Below are 13,031 nucleotides of genomic sequence, written 5' to 3'. Positions count from 1 at the left end.
TAAATGACTGCATTAGGATTTAAAGATAGGCATTTAAAAGGTTTGACAATTTGACACAACAGCTGAGGGCACCATAAACACTTGTAAAATAAGTTACATTAAAAGCTTGTTGGGCAGCAAATGCAAACTGCTAAATTTTCATATATACTGCAGCGAACTTGTCTATATATAACGTATATATATATATATATATATATATATATATATATATATATATATATATATATATATATATATTTCATTGTAGGTATAAAACACAGTATGCACAATATATACATTATATTTTCAAATAATTTTAAAATCAATAGATAAGTTGCACAAAACACACTGTAAACAGATTGATTTGGGCAGTAAAGTAGTCTGTTGTAGTCTCTGCGCTGTCCAGTGTCATATGTTTGAAATTTCCATTGGGTTCCTGTCCAGTGTTTCATGGTTCAGTTTTAAAGGAATCTCAACATCCAACCGTTTCTTTTTAGGCTTTCTCATCTTCTTGCAGCAAATGTACGTAACCAATGACAAGACTGTAAGAAACAGTCCCAGGCAGGTAGCTGTTAGAGCGAGCAGTACGACCTGGTACTCGCTGCATGGAATTGGCACTCGATCACCCTCCCTCGGTTTCTTGACGGGAGGAACCTCCTCCTCGATTTCTGCCACCCTGGGCAACAGACTCTGAATGTGGGACTCATTGCTCACCGTCTCGTTCACAAAAAGGTTGACCAGGACTGTAGAGTAAAGCTCTGGTTGACCATGATCCCTGACTTTGACCCAAAGACTGTAGAGGCCTCGGTTGCTCAGGGCTTTCTTCAGGGTAATGTTTCCAGTGTATGGGTCAATGTCAAATGAGCCTGGCTCTCCATCCGTTCTCTTGATGATGCTGTATGCAATAACAGCATTCATTCCCGTGTCCCGGTCCACGGCGTAGACTTCCGTTATAGATGTTCCTGGGAGCGTGCTGGGAAGAACCAGCATGTAAGACTGGTTGGACTGGGGGAAAAGAACAGTTGGAGGGTTGTCATTGACGTCCAGGAGGAGAATGGTCACCATAGTGACACAAGAAAGGGTGGGTTCACCTCCGTCAACGGCCTCAATCCAGACATAGTATGTCCCCTGTTGCTCCCTGTCTAGAGGCGTCTTTGCCCTTAATGCTCCTCGTCCTGTGTCAATCACAAAGATGTCACTTCCGTTGATGATGGACAGAGCCACCCAGCCGTTTTCCCCTGCATCTGCATCCGTGACAGTAAGCACCCCAATTTCCCCGAAATCTGGAAAGTTCTCCTGGACAAAGAAAGTGAAATCCTTGTTGATGAAGCGAGGACTGTTGTCATTACGATCTTGCACAGTGATTATCACAGTGGCGATTGACTCCTTTCTTGGCGTTCCTCGGTCCACGGCTCGCACCATGAATCGGTAGGTTTCCTTTTCCTCTCGGTCAAGAGATGTGGACACGGTCAAGACTCCGGTCAACCTGTCCAGGTGGAAAATGGTGGGAGCGTCGGCACCAAGTTGGTAATACACCTCGCCCCTGCTGTCACTGTCCGCATCAGTTGCCTGAAGTTGGGTGAGGAACGTATTTGGAGGGTTGTTCTCATCCACTGTAATTTCAATGAGGGATTTCTTGAAAACCGGAGCGTTGTCATTAACGTCCAGTACATGGACTTTTACAATTGTTTTAACTACTAGTCCATGAGAGTTACGAACCACTACAATCATTTCATAATCCTGTTGCTGCTCATAATCCAGTAGTTCAGTGGTCTCAAACAAATACTCATTCTTGAAATGCTCATAGGGTACAAGCCGGAATGGACCGGTACCCTCTAAATGACACTCTACTTTCTGTCGTGGGTCAGTGTTTTTGATGGTAAAAAATGCGATTGGGGAAAATGGTGGCTCTGACTCACTTAGATTGACGACACCATCCTTTTCTAATGCGATGTAGCGTGGTATAACTGTTGGTGGGCCAAAGAGCTCTTTGATAACATGAACAGAAACTGTTGCAACTTCTGGAATACATGTCGGCCCATTGGCGAGTACGATTATCTTGAAGAGCTTTCCAGTGTTGTTGTCTATTTTTCCCTCTAGCTTAAGGACCCCTGTGATTCTATCCAAATGAAACAGGTTCCTGCTTTCTTGGGTGACCCGTTCGCTAAAGGTATATGTGATCAGGGCATTGGCCCCCTCGTCTGGGTCATAGGCTTGGAGACGAGCCAGCTGGGTACCTTTAGTGGCATTCCCATAAAGCGTAACATTTACTTGCGACTCTGTGAACTTAGGGCAGTTGTCATTGACGTCCGTGATAATAATCCTCAGAGTTGCAGTGCCCAGGAGTGGCGGAGAGCCCCCGTCCTCCGCTATGATGTCAGTTACATACTCCGCTTGTGTTTCTCTATCGAGAGACTCGGTAATGATGAGGAAGGGCGTCAGTTCACCCCCTTCATTCTCCTCAACGTCTAGAGTGAAAACTCCATAGTCATTTATAAGCCAGTATGTCTGAACGCCGTAAATCCCAATGTCAGGATCAACCGCAGACTGCTCCACTGCAAACCTGGCGTTAACCGGTGCATTCTCTGGCACAGATAGTCTGATTTCATCTATGGGGAAATGTGGATGGTTGTCGTTGACATCTTCAATGATGATTCTGATCTTAACTAACTGAAAGTACTGTTGGGGAAGGATCAGCACATCCAGGAAGATTGTGCAGCCCTGACCTTCATGAGAGTTTTCACACAGAGCTTCTCTGTCGATCTCCACGGCAGATGTGAACAGCTCCCCTGACGTGTTATTCAAATTCACATACTGCTGGCTTGCCGTCTTTTGTTCCAGATTGAATGAACGTGGGGGCTCTATTGTCAGATCCAAGTTTAAATCTTTACCGATAGCCCCTATGAGCTTTCCTTTAGGTAAACCTTCTTTTATCTTATAAATGAGGTGACTGAAATTTGATGAGCAGGAGAGGGGGCTGGTGTAAAGAAGGAGAGTGACCAAACCCTGAAATAAACAGAAAATTAGAAATTTAATAAGAATCATCATAACAAATATCATAGTTTAGAATCAAATAGCACGTATAGACAAATGTAGCCACCATGAAAAGTGCATATATACATTATGCCTCCAGTACATCAAAAGCAGTTGGATTTAACACTTAAGGTCAGACTGGATCTACATCTACATACCTTTCAATCTAACCTAACTTATATGCCATAAGATATATTACAAAAATGTACCATGGTAGCCATTTCTTAACCATAGTTACTGCAGTTATTACATTTATTTATTTATTTTGAGAGTGGTGGTTAAATGGAGTTTACAGAAAAATTTTTATTCTGTCATTATTTACTTTGTCACCTCATGTTGTTCCAAACCTCTGTATGACTTTTTCTTCTGTGGAACACAAAATGAGGTGTTAAGCATAATGACATGCCTCAGTCACCATTCATTTTCATTGTATGGAAACAAAATGCAATGATAGTAAATGGTGACTGAGGCTAACATTTTGCCTAGAATCTCATTTTGTGTTCCACAGAAGAAAGAAAGTCATAAAGTCAAGTTTGAAACAACAACATGAGGGTGAGTAAATTATGACAGAATTTTGAGCTGTCAGTTTAAAACCAACATATCACAGTTTTTATGTGGATAACAATACCTGTATTATCTACGGTATTTTGGGAGAAACTAACATGGTGAATTTTGTAATTGTAAGGGACAGCAAGTGGGCCAGCAAAAGCCTAATAACACGTTTAATATAATACTTTCCTATATATTTAATACAGGCATTAATGAATTATTGAAAAATATGGATAAATATATGACAATGTGTATAGCCTATAAATACGTTTGTGATAAATACATTTTAAGTATTTTAACTGAATTAACTAATGATGTGCTTTGAATTACATCAGTTAATAATGTTTCTTAATGTTCATAATGAAAATGATTATAGTAGACAATTATTTTACCATTATTACGAGTATTTTATATCATGATAAACAGATTACTTTTTCAGAGTCAAATAAACTTACCCAGAACTCTCGTTTTCTGTAAAGGCAGGTTGTCTGTTTAGTGTTGCACATGTTTCCCGTTCAGTGTTGGCGTCCCAGGGAACGGGAGCGGGACGAGTCTACAGCAGCAGCCGCATTCTGAGCGTGCAGAGCGGCTGAGCTCTCACACTCTCACTGCCCCATACACGATTGACGCGCCACGGTCATTCACCTAACAGACACGCCGCGGACACGCCCACAGCATGCTAATGAGCTTTTGCGCAGCCAATCAGCGTTCACGCAAAAGGGAGGCGGGCTGTCCTTAAGCATTTCATGAACATGAGCGGAGTATAATTTATCATGTTGTGGTTAAGGAAATTGTCCTGTCTGTTATCAGCGTTAATAAGTGTTATTGTACTGTAGTTATTATAATTTAAAACAAACAAATAAAATAAATAAATAAAATGTTTATTTTTAATGCCTGAGAAAAGATATATAAAATATTTCGCTTTTCAGAGCATGATGAAAAATATTAAGAACAAAAAAACAAATACATTTATGCCACATATTATACATATATTATATTTAAAAAAAATACACGATCATGTACAATAATAATAATTAATCATTTTTATCAGTAATAATAATATTTTTAAAAATATATAGGTCTTAGAGATAAAAAAGTTCATCGTGTTGCAATATAGGTTTATCATATCAGTGATTTGGTCTCTTTAAAGCACCAGAACATATGGGTTTTCAATCTTAAAAAGGTTCTTCAATGACATAAGTGTGTAAATCCCTTTTTGGTTCTAACTGGGACCTTTATTATGATTAGTTGACCCAACTATGTAAGTTTTGTAAAGACAAAAATAAGTGGAATATTAGACTGCATAGATTTCTGTATAGATTAACACAGCGTCAACAAAATCATAACTTCTAGATGGAAATTAGACAAAAGAGAGAGGGAGATACACTTGAGATTACATTAATCCCCATTTACATAAAACTCACAGACTCTGATAGTAAATATTACTCACTGAAAAACAAGCTCGCTCGCTCTGTCGTACTCTTTGAACAATTAGAACCAGACATGCTTATTTACTGCCTCTTTTTAGCCAGAGTGAATAGAAATGGTTATTGATGCATAAAAATCCTACAACCCAGACTAGATTAAACTAGGATAACCCTTTTATTTAAAGATATTTTTGGTTTCTTTTGTACGATAAACACCTTAGGTACTGTGTTGGGTTGCCACTTGATGATGCTCCATCTAAAATCTTTGTGCTAAAGCAAAACCAGTTGAGATCCAGAGCATCACATCACTGCTAATGAATGGATGTGCATGGATTAGTGAGTTGATAAGAATGAGTCGGGTGATCCATCAGTGTAACCTTCACCAAATCAACTTCTCTTAATCTGAGCTCGTTTTAACCACAGCAACAGATGCTGAACGATTGAGAACATATTGTCCAACCGACTTTAGCGTGGGGATCTACACACACAATAACAGCACACAAAACATGTACTCTGTCCTTTTAGGGACGATGTTCTCTTAACCCTTAAATGGATGGGTCTTTCACCAAACATTATGACATACTCGGGTCTTTAGTGACCCGGCATGTAAATCAATCACAAATGGATCTACAAAATGCCCAGATAGTGTCAAAACATTTTCAGGACAATTAGAAAATAAAAGAATAGAACTGAATATACTCTGATGTTTTATTTTTCATATATTGAAGAGATGATGCAACAAATGATAGAATGGGATTAAATACTTCCACACTGAAATTTCCTGAGACGCAATTGGCTGTCAAACACATATTGAGCTATACATAACACATAAACTACACATAGGTTACACATTTGTATTTTCTCAAACACTTATTTCTTCTAAATAGACGCACAACTCACATAATGTCAGTAGTGCACCCAAATGACAAAAGTCATATCAAACTGTTTATGTTTTAAACTTGCTATAGTTTACTTGCATATTGCTCCTTTGTCAAATAGCAATGTCAAATGTAAATCAAGTCAATCACTGAAAAAATAGCTCCACCTTGAGTAAGAAATAGCATGTATAATATGTGTGTACACGCATATGGGATACTGATAATTCACCATTGTCACACAGAAAATCAACATGATTCAGTATTCATTTGTATGAATATAGTTCTTACTTGATATAAACAAAGAAATATATATAATGTGACAGTAAACTTATATATATATATATATATATATATATATATATATATATATATATATATATTTATATATTTAAAGTATCATAAAATATGATTTATTTAGAAATATGAGCCTATACACTTTTGGTAAGTAAGCAGTTATAAAAGTATCTATATATTTTTTGTTTTGTTACACTATTCAGATGAGAAAGTTTGAGGAATACTAAAGAGGTGTGGGCACAACTCCAAAAAATAGATGTGGTACAGGGGTGGAATGAGGTCCCGGGTCAATAAAGACAGAGGTATGTATTAAAGGGTTAAACAATAAACAAAATTCCCACATAATTTTATCTCTGTAGTGATTTGCATCACATGATGAGAACACAATGCTTTACACATGGTGTCATTTTTTTTTTAATGTTAAAAATACTTTAGTCTATTCCAGCTTAATATAGAGACAACTACATTGCAAATTAGAAATTTTTGGTAAATTTCCCCAAAAAGTGTTTGTTCATTTTAGGACAAACTATAAATACGACGCTGTGATCAGCCCTTTTATTATCATTTAGTAAAACTCACAAAACCACATCAATTATTAAGTGTCTTTCTAATGAGCAGTGTTGGGTGTAATGCATTACTAAGTAATTAATTACTGTAATTAAATTACTTTTTTCCTTGGATTACTCTTCATTTTTCAGTAATTTAATTACAGTTACTTCTGATGTAATTGTGTTAAATACTGTATAGACTCTAGAACAATTCTATATAAAACAATAGTGAATTTAAAATAAAAATTTAATGTCTAATGTTAAAATATTTGTTTTCTCATTTAACGCTGCCCCTTTAAATTCTTTGGCCAGTTCATGAATAATTTATGTGATTTTATATGATTTATTTGAAAGAATTAAAAGAAGAGTTTCATGTCTATCCTTGTATTTTTCATCTGGTCGAGGTTGATCAGGGTTTTAGAAAGTAATTAGTAATGTAATTACTTTTCAGACTGAGTAATTAGTACAGTAATCTAATTACACTGTAGATGTAATTAGTAGTTAGTAATTAATTACTTTTTTAGAGTAACTTACCCAACACTGCTAATGAGCCATCCACAATCCATTATTAAACCTACAAGCAAAAAGCCTCAGAACATTGAAGTCACATGTAATGAAGAAGACACCATCTGCTTAGTTTTTCCTGTTAAACTAGACAAATCAACCAAAACCATGCTCTGAATAAATACACATTTAGTGGTGATACTGTACCTATGTCAAGTGTATACTGTACAGTATTTACAAGTGCTTACAAAGTGTGCATAAAGTCAATAAAAAAGAGTAAATAATACACGATACCAGTCAAGCATTTGGACACACATTGAATTTATGTTTGCTATGATCTTAAAAACCTTTTGAATGAAAGGTTTATGGTAAAATGCTTGATCAGTTTTGTAGACTAATATTAATACAGAATTTCTTAGACACTTAAAAAAAAAAAATGTTTAATGGATTAAGTTGATAGTGAGTTAATTTAACCCAAAATACAGGACGTCCTAGCTAATACGGGACAATTGGCAACGCTAACCATTATTCTAAAATGAATAAAATAGTAACAATTAAGCATGAGTAGGAGTGTCAAAACTTTTGAAAGCTTCTGTAAATAAAATCTCACCAGTCGATGACATGATTTGCATACTCACTGTTAACCGCAGTTTATTTTTTATTATAGTTTGTCTACAGTTTTTGTTGTCATTTTAGCTGCAGGCCAGTATGCTGACAGTCCTGAACGTGTTCTGACAGACAGAGTGATGTGAAAATCACTGTGAAAATATTAGAGAGTAAAGAAAACTTCATTTCAGCTAGACAGGTCTTCTAAGTGTAGCTGCAATTCAGAAAAGTAATTTTGTTGTCCATTTGTAATCTACTAGGACCCTTAGGAAAATAATTATGAAAAGTGTATTAATAATATTATCAGCAATAAAAATAAATAAATAAATAAAAAAAGATGAAGATATCCCATTTGTTATAAAAAGCATTTGAGATGTTTGTGTTTATTAATATTTTTATGCATTATTAAATACATGATAAATTGTCAAAATATATCAGAAAAATAGATTGATAATATTTATTTTAAAATATATTTGCATAATGAATAGATTTTATTCATTTATATTTTCCTGATACTATACTGAGTGTTTTTGGCTAATTGTTTTTGTATATGCATAACCATTGTCCAACATATATTTCAGCAAGAACAGACATTTTATTTGCCCATTGTTTCAACTTGTTTTCTGGTACATTTAAAAAAGAATAGTTCACCCAAAAATGAAAATTCTCTCATCATTTACTCACCCTCATGCCATCCCAGATGTGTATGATCTTCTTTCTTCTGCAGAACATAAATGAAGATTTTTAGAAGAATATTTTAGCTCTGTAGGTCCATACAATGTGAGTGAATGGTGGTCAGAACTTTGAAGCTCCAAAAAGCACATAAAGGAAACATAAAAGTAATCCATAAGACTCCAGTGGTTTAATCCACACACATTTAGCATGTGTATCTAAAATGTACTTTGATATTGGAAATGTATTTTTATGCCCTTGAAGTATTTTGTAATATACTTTGAAGACATCACACAAAATGTATTACTGTAAACAGTTCTGTTTACAACATACTGTACATTCACGTACATTCGTATGTTTGCTGTATATTTTGGCTGGAAAGAATCTATTTTTGACGTGAAATTTACACCCTTAAAAAACAAAAGTAACAAGGATGAAAATGAAACTCGGGTCATTATTCTGTCAAATGTCTTTGAAAAGTGCCAGAGATCTCAGAATTGCTTTTGTCTCAATACATGTTACAACAAAAGGTGTGACATTCTGTGTATAACACACAAACACACCTAAAGCAAGCGTCACATATCCCTTAGTAAACTTTCTCTTTGTGTGTTTTCAGAAAGCTTTCGTGACACCAGCGACGGGGTGACACGTTTCATGAGATTGTAATCGCTCAGGAAATGTTAGAATAGTGCTGTTTGGATAAATGCACATATTTAAAGAGGTTTCCTGAATGTATGTGCTGTTTCAGCATGTTTGTTCTCACGTTCTTGTACCACTTCACAACCCTCAGGGCACTTACAGTATACGTGAGTTTGCTATCTTGCTGGAAGATCAGTCACCATTTCAAATCAATCAGCTGACAGTTCACTGAGTTTACATGTAGAACTTCAAAGGGCCTTTATCAGAATATAAAAAGGCAAATCACTTAACTGTTGCTGCACTTTTGCCTGCAGTATTTCAGTGCAAAAACCTATGTCTTATGCACTGACTACCTGTTATCCATTTTAACCAAGCGCAATAAATGTAAGTTTACATGTGCAATTATAATCGAGCTAGTTTCTGTGTTGTTGAGCTACAGTTTTCATCTGTCTGTTTTCATCTGTCTCTCAAAGTATACATGACAGAAGCTGTAATCAAATAATTGAAGGAGCACACACAAAAAAAGAACTTTCATTGTCGTCAGTTTTACTCAATCCTCCCATGTTCATTTCACATAAAAAAAAAATCATGTAAGCAAGGGAACTTGAATTAACTGAGCTGACTCAACTAAAAAAGTGTTGTTATCTTTACTTAATCCATTTGTGTTGGGACAACATGAATATTTTTTTTTTGTTTGGTTTACTTTGCATGGGACTCGATAGGGAGAGTAAACATTAAAATGAAGTGTTATTTTATGTGTCTTTGTGCAAGATGAATATGCATGTTTAATGTTTTATTCTGTTGAGATTTAGAAGAATTTTTATTATGTTGAAGTTTTAGGGGATTACCATCATGGTGAAGAGTGGAGCTTGAGGACTAATACATTTTGAGTATTCTACACATTGCTTTATCTTTAAAAACATTTTTTTTTAAAAAAAACTGTTGTGTTAACCATATCATGGTGACCAAGTTGTACTCAGTTGTGCTTCCCATGAGCATGTGTTTAGCATGCTAACATTTCCTGTCACTAACTAGCATATCACTGAGAGTTTCATTTGAGTTATATTGACATGTTACATTTGACTGGGTTTGCCTAATTTCAATTAGGTTCCCTCTACTTGAAGTATTTATGTTAAAATTATATGGTCATTTTAATTTAAGAAAACAAATTTCAAACATGTGGAACTACTGTCCATGATTAAAAAAAGTTCAGGCAACAAGTTATTTTTTTTATTTTATTTTTTTTTACAATGCAGATGGCAATTATGGTCTCATTAACGTGTACGTGTAAAGAATAATTTTAAGGCTTGCACATTTCAGTTTCATAGCAAAATTCCATCAAATTTAATTGAGCAATCTTTAACAAAATAAACCAAAATATTTTAAGTTTTATACATTAAATTTAGTCGAAAATTACACAATTCTAGTTTATGGAATTTTGTAATGAAATTGAAATGCATGAATCCTAAAAATAGGCCTAAATATTTTTTTGACATGCTTGATGATGCCGAGCTAAAATCGCATTATATGGATCTGTTAGTACGACTCCGTCAAATTTGGTCACTGATTCCATATTTATTTTTGCAATACAAATGACTGATATATGTCATCAACCTGTAATACACTACGTTCCAAACTCTGGTGTTTTCTTTCTTTCGTTGTACACAAAATATATTTTTCTATTAAAATCTGGGTTAGGTTACGGTTTGGATTAGGGGTTAAACTTCATAAAAAAAAGTAATAACATTGTCTGTTGGTTCTTTTTTTTATTTTTTATAAATGTTTTGTTTTTGTACAATTTCTTACAATTTTGTCATCTCATACTATTATTACTGTTATTTCATGAGGCCGGGTTGATTACTATTTTTGTTGGACAAAAGCATTTACATGACATTTTAAAAAGATTAATTATTGTTTTAGTCTGACTGAAATCAACCTTTTGAAGTTACACTGTAATGCCATATTTAATTGAAGTCATTGTTCTTCTTTTTTAGCGCAAACACCTCTTGGATGTAAATTAGGCTTATTTGCACTTTGAGAGCTGTTTGTCACACAGTGCTTTCTTATGGCTTCGTAAAAATCAGAATATTGTGCACAAGTTGAAAAAACTACTTTTATGCTGTTTTTTTTTTTTTTTTGTATTTTTTTTTTTTTTTGAAGCTTGACAGACTTTGGTCACTCTGAACTTCAAAATTCTCCTGAAAAACCAGCATACATGTTTGAAAAATATTAGAGTAAATGATGACAGAATTTTTATTTTTGGGCAAACTATTCCTTTAAAATGGTATGTTTAAGTCGCTTACAACAGAAATGCTCTGAACAATGCAAAATTGGTGGGTTTCCATCACAACTAAACTAAGAAAAATTAAACTCGCTGACACGCCTCTATGAAGCCAAATAAATATTTTGCGAAATTAATTGTTTGCTTTGCTAATTTTGTTGTGTTGTGGCCCCCTTGAGCCAGTGTACAGGAGGAGGGCGTGGCCGGGCCATGATGGAGCACGGCCAGCGCTAAATCAGCTGATCAACGGGAGAGCGAGATAAAGGGGAACCGGAGGCGCCAGTTCAAGATAGAGAGAGAGATGCACACGGTCGAGCTGCACGTTTGTTTATGTTGGTTTTAAGATTACCATTGAAGTTTATGTTTACTGTTCAGCCGGTTCCTGCCTCCTCCTTGCCCGTCCTTATACTGTTACACTCTCATTTAATGTTCTTCAGAAAAAAAAGCTGCCTTCTGTATAAAAGAAGGGCGACCATCAGCTAAAGAGTGAAACAGATTCAGATAGCAGAGTTCACATCCACAGGCATCTGAATGTTCTGCAGCTGGATGTTGGTACCCGGGGCCAGTTGTGTTTTTGGCATGTTTACTGCTGCAGGTAAGAGACAGCGGGTCAAAGCAAGTCTTTGTTTCATGCATGCATGCTGTCGATATACACACACCCTACAGAAAAATGTCTGTAAAATCACAGAAATCACAGACTTATGAAAGGAAGTCATTTCCAGAGTACAATTATGGTATTAGATGGGAATACCATGATACTGAATGATTACCATATTCATATACCATGGTATTTATATGGTACTCAAAATATTTCAATGAAATACCATGGGAAATATACATAAAAAAATAAAAAAATAAATAAAAAACATGGTTTCATCATGGCACATCATGTCCAAAATGTGCTAATATCATGGTACATGTACCAAAAAAAAAACAAAAAAAAAAAACATGCTTTTATCATGGAACAATATCCAAAGAACATGGCAATACCATGGTACATATATAAAACAAAAAACATGGTATTACCATGGTGCAATGTCCAAAAGAAACATGGTATTACCATAGTAATATATATATATATATATATATATATATATATATAAATTACAAATAATTTTATTACCACATATTGGATTTGTTGGAAGTGGTAATGTAATTTGTATTTTTGGTAATAAACTTTGTAATTTGTATAGCCTACAATATTTTACTCTTATTAGTCTTATTTTTTTTTTAGTGTTTGGATAAAGAAATTAAATCTGCACTAAATGCTGGAACGTTCATATTTTGATTTGATCATATGGTTATATTTATTCATAAAATGAGATGTGGGGGTGTGGGACACTTTTCTGTTTGCAGCCTCTTCAGTGTGTGTGTGTGTGTGTGTGTGTTTAATCTGATTTAACGGTGGCTTAAGGACACATGAAGGGTGGGTGTGGCGTAGCAGTGATTGCCAGTAAATGCAGTGAATCTTGTGTTTGATTTCAGGCCAGATGTCATGATACGTTGTGCAGCCGTTTTAATTAAAGCGACTGTAAGCTGCAGTGATAGCTCAGTATAGAACATACGAGAGCCTCAAATGTGTCCCAGGACGACCTGTGATCTACAGGCGATCTACACAGTG

General features: G+C 35.2%; 1 protein-coding gene across 1 annotated transcript; it reads right to left on the bottom strand.

Moving 5' to 3' along the window:
- Positions 1–223: 223 nt before the first annotated feature.
- LOC127427854 (protocadherin-20-like) lies at positions 224–4,168 on the bottom strand. The gene is made up of 2 exons (XM_051675700.1): positions 4,017–4,168; positions 224–2,985 (listed from the first exon to the last, which is right to left on the bottom strand). The coding sequence occupies exons 1-2, from the start codon at positions 4,065–4,067 to the stop codon at positions 388–390; spliced, it is 2,649 nt and encodes an 882-aa protein (XP_051531660.1). The 5' UTR covers positions 4,068–4,168; the 3' UTR covers positions 224–387.
- Positions 4,169–13,031: the final 8,863 nt, after the last annotated feature.

This window comes from Myxocyprinus asiaticus, chromosome 37 (assembly GCF_019703515.2).
Source record: "Myxocyprinus asiaticus isolate MX2 ecotype Aquarium Trade chromosome 37, UBuf_Myxa_2, whole genome shotgun sequence".
Lineage (NCBI taxonomy): Eukaryota > Metazoa > Chordata > Actinopteri > Cypriniformes > Catostomidae > Myxocyprinus > Myxocyprinus asiaticus.
The sequence above is the reverse complement of the archived record's forward strand: the minus strand, read 5'-3'. Positions and strand labels throughout refer to the sequence as shown.

Bases quoted from the DNA above. Each gene is read 5' to 3' on its own strand.
- LOC127427854 (XM_051675700.1), bottom strand. From the start codon at position 4,067: ATGTGCAACACTAAACAGACAACCTGCCTTTACAGAAAACGAGAGTTC. The intron at 2,986-4,016 runs GTAAGTTTATTT...TGTTTATTTCAG, and splicing joins ACAGAAAACGAGAGTTCTGG to GGTTTGGTCACTCTCCTTCT.